Source organism: Bactrocera oleae, chromosome 3 (genome assembly GCF_042242935.1).
Source record: "Bactrocera oleae isolate idBacOlea1 chromosome 3, idBacOlea1, whole genome shotgun sequence".
In the NCBI taxonomy this organism is placed as follows: Eukaryota; Metazoa; Arthropoda; class Insecta; order Diptera; family Tephritidae; genus Bactrocera; species Bactrocera oleae.
In genome coordinates this window covers 91,408,206-91,428,703 of record NC_091537.1, presented here as the reverse complement: position 1 = coordinate 91,428,703, position 20,498 = coordinate 91,408,206, and the positions used below count along the sequence as shown (strand labels likewise).

Here is a 20,498-nt window from a genome sequence, read left to right as displayed (position 1 = left end):
AAGGAATCATGTTGTTTTCTATTTTCTCTTTCAGACCTTCTCGGACGTTATTATTTTCCTTATTTTTATCTTTTCTCTTCATTTTCTGCTTTTCTTTTCAAATGCCAGCACTTCATAACCTTTCTCCAAAATAATCTTTATAAGACGTTATGAAAAATATAATCGAACACATTTTGTCCGAATGTAGAAAGATGTTAATATTTGAGGAGCATGCACATACAGGCTTACATATTTACTTTAGTATGAAATGCACAATTTCCATCAACCCAGGAGTATTTAGAGAATATCTTAGTAATGTTGTGTGAATATCCTTATAGCGAATTCCATCGTTATAGACTTTCTGGTTGCCTGGCTTCTTTCACTAAAAGCAAATGATATTTTTTAAGTGTTGATGTCCTGCGAATTGTCAGTTGTCGGATTGTTCAAAAATATGTCAATTTTAAACTAGTTGAAAAACGACTGATAACTAACTGGCTCAATTTATAGTCTCAGTTAAAAATTTAGTTTAGGTTTTGTGCATAGCATTCGTATTTCTTTTGAGAACATCAGGTGGTTGTATGTAGTGCCCTGTACGAAATTGTGTTATATTTCTGAACCAGCTTTCCAAACACTGGTATAAGTTCGATGATTTTCTAACTAGTTCAATTTTTAATTACAGGGATGTTATACCTACATATCAACTCAACCAATTTTTCGCAAGCATATTTGCCGTATTGTTCCTTAGAGAAATATTGATGTTTACTAAATACTAATGTTTGCAGAATACTTATGAGCTGCGCATCCACGTGTAGCACCTTTCCAAATAAATCTTAATATCACTCAACGTACATAAGGTTACACGAATTACTACTACGTATATATAATATATAATGTAAATACTATATATATTATACACAAATAGTTGTCGCCTACTTGAATGAATATTTGCTATGCCATAATCGCTAGTTGTTAGTAAATACAAATGTATGTATACATACATAGGTATTAATACTTAGAGGAGTCACACCTAGATATAAAAGTATTGTATATTAATGTATCATATCTATTACTATACATGAAAAAATATAATAAAGTATCAGCGTGTTTGATTGCATATTTTTATTAATTTTGGTATTGATAAGTAAAAATACTTTTGCTACCCCTAGCAATGTTGTTTTTGTGGTGTCGAGCTAACAGTTGTGTAGCATTTGGTCTTCATTTCCGCTCTACATGTTGTAATAAATTCTATGTATGACTTTTATGAAGAGCTATGCGTAAATTTATGTGACTTTATTTAAGTCGATATGATAATATATGACGTGCTTTTTATTGTGTTGTGATTGAGGGACATAAATCTATGATTGTTCAAATGGATAGGCAGTTGCCATGAATACCGTAAGCATTTGTTTAAACATAAAATGGGTATATGTATGTTTTTACGTTATAAATATTATATTTTGTGATAGTTTACGATGTATTTCAATATGTACGAAAGACAATGGTTTATTATGATAAATTTAATTGCTAAAAAAACCGTAACAACAAACAATATATGCACAGGTAAAATAATATCAACTAATTACATATATACCAAATACTGTGTGAAATCTCCGTATTTTATTTTCTAAAATTGATTAATGAATTCAAGAGACATATTGAACTCCTTCCACTCCATCTTCTTTCCTTTTTAAGAGTTATTGATTTACTAAACAGCTCGATATCATCATATAGTTGGGATGCTCAAAATAACAACATTTTATGCGCTGCGGTAATAAGTCTTTTGTACTGTGATGTGACTTATATACTCTATGCGATGTGAGATGTGAGATGTCTTATATAAGGACCAAATATAAGGTGTATTATATTATCATGTGATTTCATAAATTGTCCTATATATCATATTATTTGATATAGGATACTGTGATAAGATATCCTATTTACCATGTGATTCAATATAGTATCATCTGATGTAATATCAGGGGATGTGACATCATATGTGGAAAAGATGTTATGTTATTGTTGTGGGTTATGATATAAAATCATGCGAGGTGACATCACAGATAGCATTCATGTGATATCACGAGAATAATGTAATAAAACGTGATATACGTTCATGTTATGAGATGAGATCTTTTATATAGAAAATATGTGATGTGCTATAATATAATATGATTTGTTATAACGTGCTGAAACTACTGAAATCGCTGTTATGTGTATTAAATTAAAACTATTTGAGTAGACAAGATATAATTTGTAAAAGTATCTCGATTTTTCACAAAAAATGAATAAATAAGGCGGACTACAAGACAGATTTGCTTAGTTGTCAGAATTTCTAACCAATAATAATATTTTTATCGGTTTCAATTCTGATTGCGACCACTTTCAGATTCTACCTCTGTATGTATCTATTTGGAAAAATAATTTAATAAACATTGTATATAGTAAATGTAGGAGCAGCCAAATATTTGAGTAAATATTTAATATATGTAATTAATTTACATAGTCAAGAAATATAATATCAACTTGTAGATACAAATTAATTATTTAATAACCAAAGTAATTAATTTTCGGAAATACATTAAGTTACAACAATTGAACACACTAACGCATAAACATGCTTATTCAAGTATTTGGAGTTAACAAGTGAATATGTGTGAACACTTAATAAACCACTAGTTAGATATTTCCTAAGGGTGTAAAAGACTTTGAAACAATGCTTATATGACAACTATTTTACACTCAACTAATACATACATAAACATATATACATATATAGTCTCAATACAACTATTCTATGCTCTGTTGCATAATACTGAACTTCAACTTATAAATAAGCAGAACTAAATAATATTTAAGGCCGCAGCCATAATCGAAAAGACAGCAAGTTGCCCAGGTGAGCACGTAAAAGTTAAACAAATACTGTGACAAAACTCAAACACTTTATATACGAGCACACAACAACTTTTATCCTCCCTCCTACATACAAGTATGATTGGTACATTTACACTTACACATAGAAGAGTGTGTAAACTATTTAGTGTGGGCCCTCGAGCAGTTTTTCGTTGACCGCCAAAGCCATTTGAATTGCCACTTTACTTTCTCTGTTGTGCTCTCTCTTTCTATTCCATTTTCCGTTTGCCATTTGTTGTTTCACCATAAGCTTAGGCATAGCTTTGAATTATTCAGTTTCATTTTAACGATCATAAATTATTACAAATTGCATGCAAACTCGCTGGCGACGAACAACTTTACGGGCGGAGAGTGCAACATTTTAACTTTGGAAAATTTTCCGGGTAAGCTGTCGTTGTTGTAAGGTTCTACGTATTGGCATAAATTGTTTGTCGACAGCGTTAAGTGAGATTGCTACTCTTGGCGAAGTTTCTCATGCTGAAACCTAAAATAGTTTGTCGGAGAATTACACTATTGAGATCTTAATTTTAATTTGATGCTGGAGCGATAGCTTGCTATTTCAGTGCGAACCCATAAATATGTTATAAAACAAAATTTCGAATCTCACCTCACTCCAACCATCTTTAAAACTACCAAATTTCAATATTAATACTTATTCGCGCACGCGCCACTCGTGTTTCGGCAAATTAGTAACGTTGAGCACAAACTTCTACGGCCTTCGCCTCAATCAGCCAATATATTAATTATTTATAATTTTATAGAAATAATTACTTAATAATTATACTCAATTTGAATTAATCTCATTTTAGCCGGAAAATGTGCAGACTTCAACTCGAATTATATTATGAGTGAAGCCCATGAGAATAGAAGATATAATTCCTAATTTATACCTAAATGCAAAAAATGCAAAAAAAGCTTTCGTAGAAACTGCTATTGTCAAGCAACTACCAGCCAGCAACCTTCAGCACTTACTAAGGGTTTCAGAGTCGCCTGCGCGGCTGAGTAAATATAATTGTAGTGGTGGCAGTATGTGCGTGCGCACTTAAGTACCTCACACAACTCAATTACGCTAATGAATTACATACAACCCACTAGACCAGACCACCAGCTCTTGCCCTAGGCAGCCGCTATGTAGTACTCATATGTAGCACTTCGGAAGCAGAAAAGACAACAGTCAGGACGGTTAATGGCTAGATGAAACTGAAAAGGAAGGGAGTTGTAAAACAAAACACTCTACCGCCATTAAACTGTGCAATAAAACAACATAAACTAGCGTATTAACTCAAGTGCATTTGTGTGTGTGTACAAGTATATGTGTCTGTGTTGTTCAACCCATTCATTTTTCTATCGTTGCATGAAAAATGCATGACTGTCCATTACTAAATCACTCAAACAATCAGTTTGTCAGTCATTCTTTGGAATTGACTTGATTTAAGTTGAGTTGTTGCATTCAAGTACCGATGGCTCTGCTGCTGGCCATCGGTCGTACAGCGTTGTGATTTTTTCTTTGGCTCAACGTAAATTCAATTGTCATAATTAAAATGATGAATGGTTGGGCACATAGTGATTGTTGCATGCAACTTTAGTGCGTCGCTTAGTTAGTTGATTTTTTCTTTTTCATCTATTTTTTCGATAAATGGAGTCAAACACTTTATGCAAAGTGAGAGTGAATGTGTAGCATTGAGCGAAATTAAAGAAAAGTGCTGATAATAACAGTAATTTTGGGAGCTTGAGGTGATGTACTATTTTCAACTTTTAAGAGACTGAAAGTAAGGTTAGAAGAGTTAGGAAATCGAAGACTAGGCTTTACGAAAAAGTTTGGTTATAAAATCTTGGCATTTTATAGTAAAACTTCATCTTTAACTATTATATATAAGTACAAATTCGATTTATTCATCACTATTGTTCATTAAATTGTTCAACTGAGGCTTTTTCTGCTACCTTCAAGCAGGTATCTGAGCACCTGGAAGTAGTAGATCTTTTCCAAGAACACCAACATATTCTAGATGAGTAAAAGCCTTGATATTATTCGATTAATATCAGGGCTTTCAATTTAAACAAATAAGCCATTCCAACATTGAGTATGTTCAGACCTTTACAATTTCACATATCAATCTATTTTGGGTTAAAGAACTACTGAGATGTTATGGTTCGGATTTATAGAGTCAAGATAGAAACCTACTAAGAATAGGTATCTTAGTGAGGACAAACAAATTTTTGATACTTAAAGTGCTTTTCAAACTAGAGGTTTAAAATCGCTTGCAAAGCTTATCTTGTTCCGTCCTTCGACTTAGCAGTGGCACTAGTAAATAACGATATGATCTCTCTTTAGATTTATAGCAATCCAAACTGCTTCTATCACCATACATATTAATGGTATTACTTGCTTTAGTTTCGCAAACACGCAATAAAGGGGGTATTCTCAGAGTTTTTAAAGTTTACCTTTTCAAAAAAATTTCCACAGAATGATTTTTCAAAATTAAAATTATTTTCGAAGGCATAAGTATTTAGTTGACCCGGCATCCAAATTGGTTCGGCCGAAATTAATCGAACGCGATTTTCTCGAAACTCTCTTCCAAATGAAATCCATGATTTCTCAGGTACTACTAAACCGAGGTAGATAATCTTCTTTATAGAACTGTGTACGTCTGAAACTATCCAAGTCTTCAAATTTGAACTGTCTTTACTGTTTTTTAAAAATTCGAAAAACTCCAAAAAAGTGGTAAGCAATTTTTTTTTATGCAGTTGCCATTTCGTGAAAATTTTTTGTTACAAATTTTTCGTAGATAAGAGAGATTATTCTAGATTAATAAATATTTTTTTGTTTTAAGATTTCTCGCAAAGTTGAAATCGTAGGTATGGTCACGTGCCAATTTAATTTTTGAAATTTTTAATCTATTTTTATTCTGTATTCTTAAAAAGTTAATAAATAACTAATAAAAGAAAATTGTAGTAAAGATATTAATTGCTTTATTTTTACGACACTTCAAAAATTGCATGACATTAATGCCTCTAAACTAGAATACCCCGTGAAATTGTGCATTAAGTCCGGCACCTTCTAATACTAGGAAACAAGCAACGCACTTGGGTATTTCACATGAGTAACCACTATGATCGACGCGCCACTTTACATCTTTCCGCTGGTGATTATCTGTTATTTTTATTACCAGAACATGCAGCATGTGTTTTGTGTGGCATGCAACAATTGGAAACGGAAATCCAACTACTTGAAATATATTTGAAAAAAAAAATTGACGCGCTAATAACAAAGCGTTCTGCCAAAGCGTGAACATCAAAGCGCCCTTCCGCCTCTACAAGCAAACGTCCACACATGCATACATATATACATACATAAATGCATATATACATGTGTGCACATAAACGCACTGCGCTGCTTTTTATTCCCTGCTGACCTGCGTTCCTTTGCCCATCAGCAATGGACGAATCATGCAATCTTTAATTGCAACTTAGCCACTCATCAGTCATGCAATCATGCCACTGCCACTCACTAAAGCCATTAATATTATTCTTACCATTTGTGCCCTGTATAAAAGAGTATGTTTGTGCGTATATATGACAATGTATGTGCATTTGTGGTTGCTGCTGTTGGTGACTGACTCGCGCTGACTTGTTGAGTTGTTAAATTGCATTGCACAAATTTGTTGCACATAAGAATTTGTAGCATTTTCCATTAGTTGCGGGTACTGTTGATTTTTTTGTTTTTGATCTTCATTATAAAAAAAATACTTACATGCGTTGTTATCAAGCAGCTGATAGCGTTTGCATTGTTATTTTATTCCGAATTGTTTTTGTATTGTATTTGTTGCCAGTCCAATATGTGCCATTTTAAGCAAAAATATGTAGAAATATACATATACAAGTACATATACTATATGCGGGAAAATATGTTGAAGCTCATTCAGTGTATTTTGTTAAAAATTTAATGAAATATGCGGTTTCTTTTATTTTAGAATGCGAATTATTTTTTAGCCTTTCTTCTTGCCTGACTTCACCTGAACGTTTTCCTAGAATATATACATATATGATAATATACTTGTAGTCTGCACGTAAATATGAAAAAAGAAAAAAGTAGAGAAAAAAATATAATTAAATTTGAAAACTTTTCTACTGCTATCTAAAATGTTGTCCATATGTAGTATATCTTTATGATATGCTGGCAGTTTTTGCATTTGTTAAATTTTTCAAACATTTCCGTTTCATTTACCTAAGAGACCTATATGGAACCTTTTGTCAACAAATATTATTATTGGTTTTTACTTTTATGAAGATCAAAGTGGATAAGCTCTAAAGCGACAAAGCGAAAATATATCGTCTGTGCTGTTTGAAGACAGAAAAATTAATATGCCAACTTGCAGTGTAGACCGCCACCTGTGTTAAGCACTATGTACCTTTAAGGTGAAGTTTTCAACAAAATATTAATACCTGCGCCGAATGATTTGTGCTCCTAAAATGTTTGTAACATTTCTGCAACATTTTTAACAATTCCTAAAGGCGTGATTCTATTGGAATCACAAAATTTCAAACAAGCTCGTTGTTCCACGGTAGAAATCGCCAGACCAGCTACCAACCACACACTAATTGACATATGGAGATCAAACTTCACACGAACAAAAGAAGGTTGTCCCAATCTAAGAAATTTTTTTTTCGATTTGGTTTGCGCGCGCAGTTTAAATGGACTATCATCTATATCCAAATCAATCAGATGTTATTTCAAGTTGTACGAGGTATGTTCAGTAAATAACGAAAATAATAAATTCCCGGATAGTGTACTCGCACCATGTTTCATAAATATTTCTTTTGAAAATTTCAAAAATTTTTGGTATTCATAAAAATATAAACAATATGAAGCTTTATTAAAAATTGTATGAGAACCGTTGCAAAATACATATAATCCTATATACTTCATGCTTATTTTCCAAAATAGCCGTTATCATACAAATCCGTTTAATTTGATATAATTTATGCGCTCATTCAATTATCTGCTCTGTTACGGAGCCCGCTGCTGCAGTCTGCCATGGCTTGTGCGCCCATTAATATGCAACGCTTTTAAATAGGAACAGCTGTGTGAGTATGTTTGCATGTGCAAATTGCTTAATATACGCAATCAAATAAACGCAATTACGGCGCCAATATAAATTCCTGCAATTCGAATCATTGCAAAGCTACTGTGTCATATACGTATGAAAGGCGATCCGATAACGGCAGGAATTTCGGCTATGGCTGCTTTGGGTAGCTACTAACAAGCGGTAAATGCCACGAAAATATGCATTTATGTACTGATTAGCGCGAGGCTGTGAAACCAAAGCATTTTTGTGGTTCAATTGCTGGTCGGTGAAAGCGATATTAAAGTTCAAAATTAGCTGTACACCACTACATGGACATTAATGTATTTAAGTGTGTGTGGTGACTTATTAGAATGCCGGTGGCACTCACATAAATGTTATATTCAATTATAATATTTAATTATTGGATGAAAGTTTGCAAAATTTTGCTTATGAAATATTTGTTTTTCGCTACGCTGATTTTAATTTTATTTTTTTAGCTGTTGTTTAGTATGCCAAATCAGTTTTGGCTTGATTTTATGTAATTAGTTCGTTGATATGTAATTTTTGCTTGCCGCTTAGAAATAAATATAACAACTAAGGCATAAATACGTAATCGCAATATTTGCTTACCCACATAGTGGCAATATTTTTTGAGTCCGGTTTATTTATTTTATTAAATTATCTTTAAAATTAAAGCGAACATCGAAAAATGCAAAAATAAACTATTTTTAGTGATATATATTATTAAGCTCCCTAATTTACGAACAGATTCTGCATACACCCATACACATTTCCCATACCATTAGAGCACCAAAGCTTATAAATCTTATTTGCTTTGACACCGCCACCGAATTTTCTATGCACTTCGATCCATATGTTCAATTTCCGCATACGTTGACACTTTTTACATACGTCCGTATGTTTAACGGTGTACTTCTCAAACGATGGCAATACCCAATTTATTTAATTACGTACAAACCGATTCCCAAGCGAATTGTCGCTGTGATTTGATTGCTATTTCCGCCACAGGCGTCCATACCACCCGGACTTAATTCAATGATTTGCACCAGCATACACACACACAGAAACACAAATTGACATGTGGACGTATCGGTTTGCCATGGCCATGAAGTTAGTGCCTAGGACTTTGTGGAGTGCTCTGCTTTGCACTGGAGAAGCAAAAATCAATTTCGCTCTTACAACGTGTGAATGAGAGTTAACATAGTCGTTTGCTGACAGCAACATTTGAAGGAAGTTTGGGTCGTAGGACTTACGCGTTCACATGTCAAAGATTGTCATTAGAGAACAGAGGAAATAGCGCAAATTTCGCATGTGTACCTTGAATTCAAAGTAGAAGCTACAACATAACGGTTGTACTAAGCACATATTTAGATACACATATAAATACTTAAAAATAGCTAGCTATAGAAAAATAAATACTGCTGTCAAATCAATAATTTCTCTTATTCCAATTTATATTCAAGAATTTGCAATTAAATAGTGTGTGTCAAGCCCACTTTTGACTATGTTTCGATACCTGAGACCAGTTTTTAGATATATACCTTAAAAATAGCATACTTAAATCTTAAATCGACATTACAAAGTGTTTTTGAGTTACAGTCTTCTAAAGTGTAGCCGCTTAGTTTAATCAGCTCAACCAATTTATCTTTGAACGCGTTTTTCTCAAAGCAACATTTTTCACATTTGCTGTGATTGCTTGAAGACAAATGGTTCGATCAGCATGCAATTTTTTCTGCTTATTCTGTATACAGTTCTCCATACAAGGTCCTGGCTGGCCAAAAACCACTAAACTCGCCGCCATTTTGTCAATTTTTGTTACTTTTTTATTTTATGGACACAATCTTCTAGAGATAAATTACGGTTTGATCCATGGAGAAGACCCAGTGAAGGACGCGAACAATATTTCATTTATTTCTTAAAAAATTTTACTGTGTATTCTTAAAGTGACTGTTAATTTTTAAACAATTGAAAAAGTCGTTTTTTTTTTATTTAATTACCCAAAATTAGCGTAAAAATACGCTATATTTATAGAACTTAAAGTACAGTCATAATCGGTGATTCATTTTGAAAAATTTTGATTTCCTTGATCCTATAGCCGATCTACAGGAAACCTAAAAAAAATTACTATTACAATAGTTAAGTACAGTCAATGATCGAAAAACTGGTCAAAATATTGATTTTTGACAAAAATTTCGCAAACACTAATTATCGTTATGAACAAATTTACAGCTCAGAATGACTTAAAAAATCGAAATTATTATGAATAATATTATTGCTTCGTTCATTGTCTGACAAACATATCTAAGAAGTTCGTGGTGTGAAAATTTGAAAACGATCGGTACAGGCGTTTCGAAGAAATTTTCCTCATCGGCTCTGAAAACAAGATATATAAATAAAATCGCGTTTAAAACTTTGGCAGCCGATTACACTAAGTTAAAACATACTTACAAATACGCTCATAACTTCGAAACTGTATAATACTCTCTCTTTTTCTTGAATACTCTGAAATATATGTACGTTCGATAAACCTAAAAAATTCAGAAAGAAAAGTCGATTTCGCCTTGAATTAGGATAGTTAATTTCTTACATCGTTTATTTTTTCAAATTAAAATAGACGTCAAACTTTTGCACAAACAAATATGTGTACAGAAGAGGCAACTTAAACGAAATTACATGAAACCCTGTCATTCCCACTGCCTTCTCTTATCTTCAACAATTTCTAAAAGCTTTTTTTGCATTTTTCATTTCAGCATCACTCATGTCAATCACGCAGCCAATATTTGCGTAGCGCTACTCCACATATACACCCACAAGCGACGAATTTCCGCGAACAACCAATCAACGGCTGACAAAGCAACAAAGTAAAGTTAAATAAAGCACGCGCCTAAATGTATGCAACGCAACGTGCAACGCAACTTGCTAAAACTATAACAATGGCATGCAGCGTGCAGAAGCAACCCACTCAACCGCAACACACAACCGCATCAGCAACTGTAACGGCAGCCGCCGCGATACCACCCACGATGGCTGTGACTGCAATGGCAACCGCCAACAATAACAATAACAGTAGCAATACGAACAACATAGCCAGCCAAATGGGAGGCGGTGGCAGCAATAGCGGCAGCAATAGCAGCATGAGTGGCGGCGGTGTTGGCATTCTGGCCGCAGCTATCAGTGACGCGACCAGCAAACCGCTAACACCAAAACCACGGGGCTCATTACCAAATGACGCAAATCAACCGCCACAGGTGGAATTCCACTGGCCACCCATACCGGTGAGCACGCACACTAGCAATCTGCGCTTGAATATGATGAATCAGAATCCGAAGGACCTGCACACGGCGCGACTCATGATCGAGGAGTTGCGTACGAAGGTGCGCTATCAAGCGGAGCACATAATGAAATGGCGGAAAGCATATGCGCTACAGGTGACGCACATTGTGCTTTTATAACTTTTGGTCTGCAATGACATTAATGAAATGCATTCTTTTGTTCCACAGATACAGCAGCACTACCGCTACCAGAAGGAGAAGTCGGATCAGATGAGCACGCTGACCTCACAACTTCTCCTGTTGGAGTCGCGTTTGAAACGTAAACAAAAGCAGATTGCGAGCCTGCTCAGCCATCGCGAGATCACCATACAGCGACAGCAGAAGATTATCGATACGTTGTCGAATCGACTGTCCGATCACGGCTTGGATGCTATTGAGGCGAACTTCACCACGGAGCTGGATTCACTTAATGACTCCGACTCGGCGGTGGTGCTGGAAGATATCGACTCAGATAGCAGTAATATGCCATTTGGCGCTAGGCGACGCAGCAGCGGCGGTGGTTCAGGTGGTGGCTTCGGCTCTAATGCAGCACAGTGTGGTAGCGATGGTATAACCATAGTGCGCTCCATCTCCGATGCCATCGAGACGAATTTGAATAAGTACAGTGGCGTGCGGCGCAACAATTGCTTTCTACGACGGCCAGAAATATTGGAGACTGTCTACTCGGTAGAGGAGGATCCAGAGCCAACCTCTGATGTAGCAGAGAAACGTGATAAATTCCGTACTCGCTCGGAAAAGGCGCTGAGTTCAAGCTCAACGGAGGGCCAAATAGATAGCAACTCTTCCCATGCACCGGCTCACGCACCTTCGACACATCCCACATTACATCAAACTAACGGCACTGAAATGGAGCGTACCAAAGAGAACATACGCATCACACCACCATCACCGCAACGACAACTCAGCATTTCTAAACCGCTAGAGTCACCGACGAAGGACGGCTACACGGCATACAGTGTCATGGTGCCGCAGCTGCGCACCACGGCTGCCACACCGACTACCGAAAGGGTCAACGCTTTGGCGGGTGCTGATGTCGATGGCAGTTCGACTGGCGTTAAATCGCAAGTAACGAACTACAATCGCGTCATGTCCAACCATCGCTCGGTGACCAAACCCAAAGATGTTAAATATAAACGGATCAACAAGGCCAAGTCGAAGAGTCTGGAAGAATTACGTGGCCGTCTCAAAAATCTTGTAGAGCGTGGTGGCAGTACCGGCAATGGACTCGATGCACATGGCGCCAGTGGTGTTGGCGTTTCTCCCTACACACACGGTCTTATGCCACAGACCGCACAGTCATACGCGTGACAATGGCCATCATTTGGTGGTTCCACCGCTACGCTCGCCGTTATTGCAGCTACGGCGCCGATTGCTTCCTTTGATGCCGACATGGACGACTATGCAGTAGAAGAAGAAGAAGAGTGTGATTGCATGAAAATGGTGGCGCAACCACAGCAGGAAATCCCAGCGCCTACTACCGGCACAGTGGCGGAACCCACAGAAATCGATTGCAAGCTGAGCACTTCCGAAGAGCAATTGCGTTCGCAACCATTTTCGCCACTCAAGCATTGCATACCCAAACGTTCGTTGACTTTGCCCCGCATACTCGTGCCGCAAAGCGCATTCGGCTCAAGCGGCGGTGGTGCGGCTGGCTCGGGCCGCAGTGGCGGCGGGCGTAGCGGTTTCTAGCAGATAAAGAAATTTTTCATACGTAATTGTGATAAAAAGTGAACAAGCCGAACTTCGCTCTATTCCTCTCAGCACTCAGCTCTCTCCTCGACATTGGCACTGATTTATTTTTTGTACTCACTTTATAATTAGCTTTTCAATCATTTGGCTTTTGTAACATATGTTTCCTGATTTTTCAACTACACTAACTAGTTTTTAGCGTATATTTACTGTGTTATTCTTAAGTTTGCATTTATTTTGCTAGTTAAGCTGCAAGCGCATTTATTCAACGACAACTGCATACATATATACTTATTTTGCTGCAGATCTAGAGAATTCCAGTGATCTTTATGCATGTATTTTTAATTAGTTTATGCTAGAATTATTTTAATTTTCTAATAAATTTAATATTTTAAAAATATAAAATTTCGTTTTTCTTTTTTGTATTATTTTGTTTATTAGAATCGGCTGTTTGACAACGCTATAGCGTTACAATTGTGTGTGAAAAATTTCGCATACAATTTTTTCAACTTCAAATTCGTGCTTGTCAAAATTGTGCAAACATCATAAATGCTTCAAGATAAGACGCATCGTCATTAATATGTAAGTTTTTATTATATGACAACTTCTTTTAAGATATATGTATATTTATAAATATATATACATAGTTGAAAAGTAACTTTAGGAATTTTGTTAAGTAAGTTGAAATTCAAAATATTTTGCCGAATTTTTTTTAATTGATCTTACACACATCCGAATACTTCGTAACACATTTGGTTTAACTAGATTTCAAATTTATCATATCGTGCTATGACCTTTATCGAAAACAGCGACTCCAACTACATAAATAAGGATTACACTGCTGAAAGCTTACAGGTTTAAAAAGACATGTGCGAATTTTCGATATAATTAAGTATTGATAAGATTTGAAATACAATTTATTGGAATCAAAATGTTTAATAAACCTGAACCCTGAACAGGTTATTTATGCAAACAATTAACTCAATTTTTAAGATATGCATCTAAAATTTTGCACACGATCTTTGTTTCCCAAGAAGCTACTCATTTGTCGAAACCGTTGTACAAACTGAAAGATCGAAATCAAGTTATTGTATGGACAAATTTTTCATTAGACAAGTTACCTTAACGAAATTAGACATTCATTATTGTGCAAAACAGCGCTATAATATTCAAACATATTGGCTATATCGGATCACTATAAGCATTAGCTGTCAAACAAATTGAGCAGTTAAAGTCAAATTCTTGTATGGCAAACTTTTTTATTTGACAAATATATATATTCACGAAATTTGAAACGCATTATTGTCCAAAGCCGCCTATAATCTCCGAAGATATTGTGTAAATCGGACCACTACAACATACACACTGACCGCACAAAATCAAAATAAAAATATTTTAATACCCTTTTGTGCTATAAAAAAAAGCACCTGTCAAAGGTATTATAGCTTCAATTTGATCGTAGTTAAGTTTTTTCTTGTTTGGTTTTATGTTTTAATATGACGAATAAAATGACTCTAAATTTGATATGACGAAATTAATTCAAACTTCATGCACGAAACAGATGTCTTAAGCCTTTTGGACAACTATTAAAAGTTGAAGTATAAATGTTATAAAATGATGCGAGCTAAATATAGTGGAACTATCTATCTAAACTATCTTTGTTAATTAAAAATTAAATAAATATGCTTAGTACAAATTTTTTATTGTTTGTCGCGCTTTCTTGTGCGCTGAGTCCTCGCTTTACAGTAACCTTAACTTTTGGATAATCAATCAGTTAATGAATCAAATATTGCTTTGTAGCAATACTTTTCAATTTTCTTTGCAGCACATAATAAAGGAGTCAATTTAAATTATGATACGTATATATACACCAATAATTGTAATATTTCCGATATAAATAAGTTTAGCTAAGAAACAGCTTTTCCATACATAATATATAGTTAGTGTTAATAACTAGTTTTTTTACATTACTCGTATAAAATGTTATATATATTATAATTGTTACTAGAAATAAAGCTGTTGTAAATCAGACTCTTTAAATTTTATATTAGAATTATATTTACCAATGTACCTAACGAGAATTTATAGACACTCCTACTTCATCGAGCTATACTTGACTCTTCTGAGACTGAATTTGGTTTTATTGTACTAACACTGACACACAAATCTAAATTGATTTATTGCTTAACTCTCTTTATACACAAAAAAAAAGTATTTTTCAATAGCATTTGAACATATCTAAGAACATCATAAAATTTAATTTATTTAAGCGCGAGACGCGGCACTTATACTACACTGTAAATATACACATAAGTATTAAAAGAAAATTATTTAGACAAAAATGTTTAGTGTTCGAATAAGAATTTTATTTAAATTTTATGTGATTTTGTTGTTTTTGATAAACAAACTGTTTTGCATCTTTCATAAAGTGATTACAGAACATGTTTCTTAATCAACTTTATTGAAGAGAAAATGTCGTGTGTACCTTGAATATTGAAATAAAGTAGTTAGCAAAATTGTGAAGTAAAAAAATTGCAGTTCGAATAAAAATATTTGTAATTCTTCGAAAATTAGAAGAAGAAGAATATATAAAATTTATATATATCTGTTACATACATACGTTTATACTAATGAGGGATATACGTATTTATTAAATATAATTTCTTAAAGGCTAATCATCAGTAATTATTAATGTTAAATGTTTATAAAAAACTAAATACAAACACTATATTAACGTGTTAATGTGGAAGATTAAACGGTTAAAATTATAGTTTAACATGTCTGGCTACTGATGACGTTGTAAAATAGTTGTAAGTGCATGCCTGTATATTAAGCAACCGCGTATCTGAACAACTGTGAGTTTCAATTTCTATGTGCAAATTTATTGTAGAAAGTGTATCTCTAAGAAACCTTGTGTAGCTTCTCAAAAAATCAAAGAATTACATCTACATATTGTCTACATATATATTTTCTGCAATTTTTGAAACAAAAAATAATTGTTGATAATACTTATTCAACAAAGGTCACTCATACGCCTGGTAGCACCACTCCTATAGTAAAAGAAAGCCGTGTAAAGCACATTATTCCACAAAAATGAGCATAAAGAAATACACAAATATTTACAAAAGCATACATATTTTTAAAATAACATTGTTGATGACTTTTCACCATACAAAGGCTCTGTTACAATAACACAATAAAAATGGTGTGAACTTAAAAATTAAATTACTCAAATTACCTGAAACGCTAACAATTAATATGAATAGAAAGACGCCCAAACCCAAAGTGAATGTCATATTTTTATAGACCTAGGGTAGATAAGTTTTGAAAGCAAAAAGTCAGAGTAGAATGAAACTCATTGCAAAAGAAAAATAAAATAAAAAAATGAAAGGAAAAATAATTTACGGGCGATCTAAGGTTGGAAAGAGGAAGTGGTGTCTTTTGGGAATTTTTTAAGAAAGTTTGACATAGTAATGTATATACATTATATATCAGCAGAAAGTAAAGATTTCAACAAACATAAATTTTACTGACCTTTCGAAAAAATCTGACATTTTGACATGAGAATTTTTTAATGAAAATTAAAGTTTTTTTATATTAAATCAAAATATGGAAAAAATTGCTATTATTAAGTAAATTAATAAAATGTATTTAGTACAAAAGAAGGTGAGTTTTCAGCGAATTTCGTTAAAGAAACAAAATTTTCTACGACATAAAAATATGAAATTATTCACATATTTTTTGAGGTATTGTGATTTGCAATATAACTTTTTTTAATAGAACTCGTATTTTTTCTAGCAATCGAGACTAACCGTTTTTAACTCTTTAAAATTAAACCTCATGAACTCAGATCGCCAGTAAATTATTTTTCATATAATTTTTTTTTTATTTTATCCTCCTTTTCCAAAGGTTTTTCACCCCACTAAAATTTCTTTCACTTTTTGCTTAAATCAAATGCTTCTGCTGTGGTCTATGTGTGGAAATAAAATTTGTAATATAATATCACTTAAAAAAATATTACTGTTTATGTTTAAACCTCTTGAATATATCTGTATGTATAAGGAACTGTTAAGCAAATGTACTAAAATTCAAAGTTTATACACTCTAATAGAATAATAACCTTTTTTTTTACTACGAAATTTTTAGTAAGTATTATAACATCAACTTTTTGATTCTGCATGCCTCCGATACATCAATAATACTTTGAGAAATTAATGAAGAGAAATGCAGAAATTTATTGTAATCAGGGTTGCGAATTTTTTAATCAAAAATTTGCGTTTAAAAAATAATTTTTTTTAATCCAAAAATGTTGGGAATAAAAATTCGATTTTCATTTTTAAGATGTTTGAAATTAAAAATTTCATTTTCAATTTCTAATCCAAGATGTTTGGAATTAAGAATTGAAGATTTGAATGAATTCGAAAATGTGTTAATTCCAAAGCAAATTATTTTTTTAATTCAAAATTATATGCTTAATATTGAAATGTTTATATTTTTTCTTTTTCAATCCGGTAGTTGGGATAAAAAATTTAAATAAAAAAAAAAAATAAATAAAAGTTGGAATTCAAATTTTTATATTTCAATCGCGTATTTGGGATGCATTATTTTTAATGCATTATTTGCAACGCTGATTGTAATAAAAATTCCAACACATATATAATTTGATAGTGTTAGCTAAAGTTGTTAATTAAAAATTAATTCTAAACCAAAAATATTTGAAATTGTAGCAAAATTCAAAATAAAATTGCTCACTTGAGGTTATGCATAAAGCAAACAACCCAATTGCATGTATATTTTATGTATGTTTAATTAACGAAAACCTGCAACTATGCTGCGGAAGATATGTAAAATTACTTGTAAATTACTTGTTTAATTATATGTAACGGTAAAAATGGTATTTTGATTGAACCTTATATATTGAATACCTCCAGAAGTAGCACTAGTGTGGAGAGTAAACACAAATGCTCTGCAATTCTAATAACAAATTAATAAATAATAAGAAATAATATAACATATATTTCAGTTAGCTAGCAAAATTATGGAAATATTAAAAGTTATCGTTACAAAAACAATTGTATGTGATGGCATCGCACGCGATGCGCGTGGAGAGAAAGCGTCAAATTCTGAAACCAAATTAGCTTAAAATGCGTAAATTAACAGACAAATTTTAGTATATATATAAAATTGCTACAAATAGTCGTAAAACTTTATTAAATGTAAAAATATGATCAATTAAATTGCATAATAAAATATATATGTATGTAAATATTTTTCTTATAACAAGTATTGTCTAATAACGTTTTTTTATAAATTAACAATGTTTAGTGTATTTTAATTTGGTTAATTATGTAAGCTTAAAAATCATAGTAATGTAACTAAGATACATAATTTACTAACTAGTTAGTTTATTTAGATATATTTATTATACAGAACGATACATAATCAACTATAAATAATATATAATAATATAAGATTGCTACATAATCAATTACAATTAACTTATAATTATATAAGCTGTTAGCAGATAGCTCAAACGTTACAAAATTTAGCACATGCGACTAGAAAGTGTGCCGATTCGCATTGATTATACAACAAACTTAATATATAACCAATAAGTGTAAGGCTTTTTAAAACTGCGCGCCTATCGAATATATAAGCAAACCTAATACCGTTAAGTGTATGAAGCTTACAAAAAGCTGCTTCTAAGCTTACTTCATTTTTGCTGCGAATAAAATATGAATTACTAAAACTCTAAATCTATTTTTTATTGGTCAAAAGTGGGTGACTAAATACTATATGATCAAATTTGACCCAAACTGGTCCTTTTCAAGTACGCGCATAAACCGAATGGATAAATCATAAACCATTTTTTATGTTCGTGCGAAGTTTAATCTCTATATGTCAATAGTGTGTGTTTGAAAATTATGCTGTGAGCATCTGTTATGGATCGACTCAAATCATTTTGGTTAAAGTTTTATGTATGAAGCGTGTCATTGCTAAATCCTACCAGAATAGTACAGTACCATGACAACGTAGCTAAGGATCCTATATTCATTAAACGCATTATTACTCGTGATAAGGCGTGGGTTTGTGAATATGACGTCGAAACAATATTTATCAATAATCTAGCGAATGACGCTCCAAAACTGATTCGAAGGAGTAAAAATCAAAAATCGCTTGAGGCACTGAAGACCATACTAGCTGAGGCTTATAATGAGTGTAAGTAAAATTTGTTAAAAATTTTGGCATGCTTTTATTTGCTCAGGAGCCTATTTCGAAGACGATTTAAATGATTTGCATACAACAAATAAATATTAAAATACATGAAAATGTGATTTTTTGTCAATCGTTTAAATTTGTTCAGTAATACTTACAATATAATTCTATAAAGTATTGTATATCAGAAATTATTGAGCGTAAAGTCTTTAAGCTTCGGCACAAGCAGCTTTTCATTCTGTTTTGTCATAATAAAACGCCAAACCTTATTTATTATTTCCAAGTGAAGTGAAAAATGTCAGCAAATAGCATATATATACAATCTATCACACATTGTCTTCTTAAAGTTTATTAGCGCTGCACTCCGCTATACGCTTAGCCTAAGGTTTTTTGCTCTTTTTACCACCGTTATATTTTACCTTAACAAAATCCATCCATCATTTATTACACATTTATCCCCCTGTGTACTCACTTTACATTTTTAAAAATTTTCAAACTTTTTATGCAAAGATTTATCATAATTTTCGTAACTTTCAATCTACAAACATTTTTGTAACCGAAGCTCTCATTTTACGAGCTTCTAAGCGTCTTGTTACATCTATGTGAAATTGAATGCCACTTACACAACCGTTATGATAAGAGCCATTGCAAATATCCGCTAAATTACCGGCGCTAAATTATTACTTTGATAACATTTGTCAGACGGCACGAAGCATCAGGTGGTTGTTTGCGCCACGCAATCATCAACTTAAGTGTGGAAGTGAAAAATATGTTCAGATAAAAATAACAGCACAAACGACTTTTCTCTTTCTTCCATTCTTTTTATTTTCTTCTTTTAATGTTAACGATGTAACAGGTCATAAATATAAATAGGAAAACATCAGGAAGACACGAAGGCTGCTTCCTGTGGCATCAACTCGATATGACAGCGCAGAAGTCTGTAAGCTTCAGTAATTGTGTGTCAGCACATTTTATGTAAGAACGTGTTTTCTTAGCTCTAGAGACATAAACACACGTATAAGGTTGTATATTTGTATGTCATTTAAAATGTGTGATAAATATGCTACAAGCTGTAAAGGTTGCAAGAAATGTCCGTTTACTGTTCATCCGCCATTATCAATTCCCTTGGCGTCGGAGGTAAAAGCTGTACCGCAAAAGCAAAGCTATAACACTCAACCTATAATTTGATAGCAAGCATAACTTTTTTTTATAATTTAATCATTTTAAATCTTAACCACAGCATACACATTTTACGTTTTTTTTTTAGAATTTTATTGTGAATATT

At 33.0% G+C, this 20,498-nt stretch overlaps 1 protein-coding gene across 1 annotated transcript in view; it reads left to right on the top strand.

Moving 5' to 3' along the window:
* Positions 1-12,616, top strand: part of LOC106626542 (uncharacterized) — a 120,729-nt gene extending 108,113 nt beyond the window's left edge. Inside the window, exons 5-6 of the mRNA XM_036359982.2 lie at positions 10,727-11,404; positions 11,477-12,616. Coding sequence (XP_036215875.2) covers positions 10,865-11,404; positions 11,477-12,616 — 1,680 coding nt within the window. The 5' untranslated portion in view covers positions 10,727-10,864. The remainder of the gene's footprint in view (positions 1-10,726; positions 11,405-11,476) is intronic.
* The last annotated feature ends 7,882 nt before the right edge of the window (positions 12,617-20,498 follow it).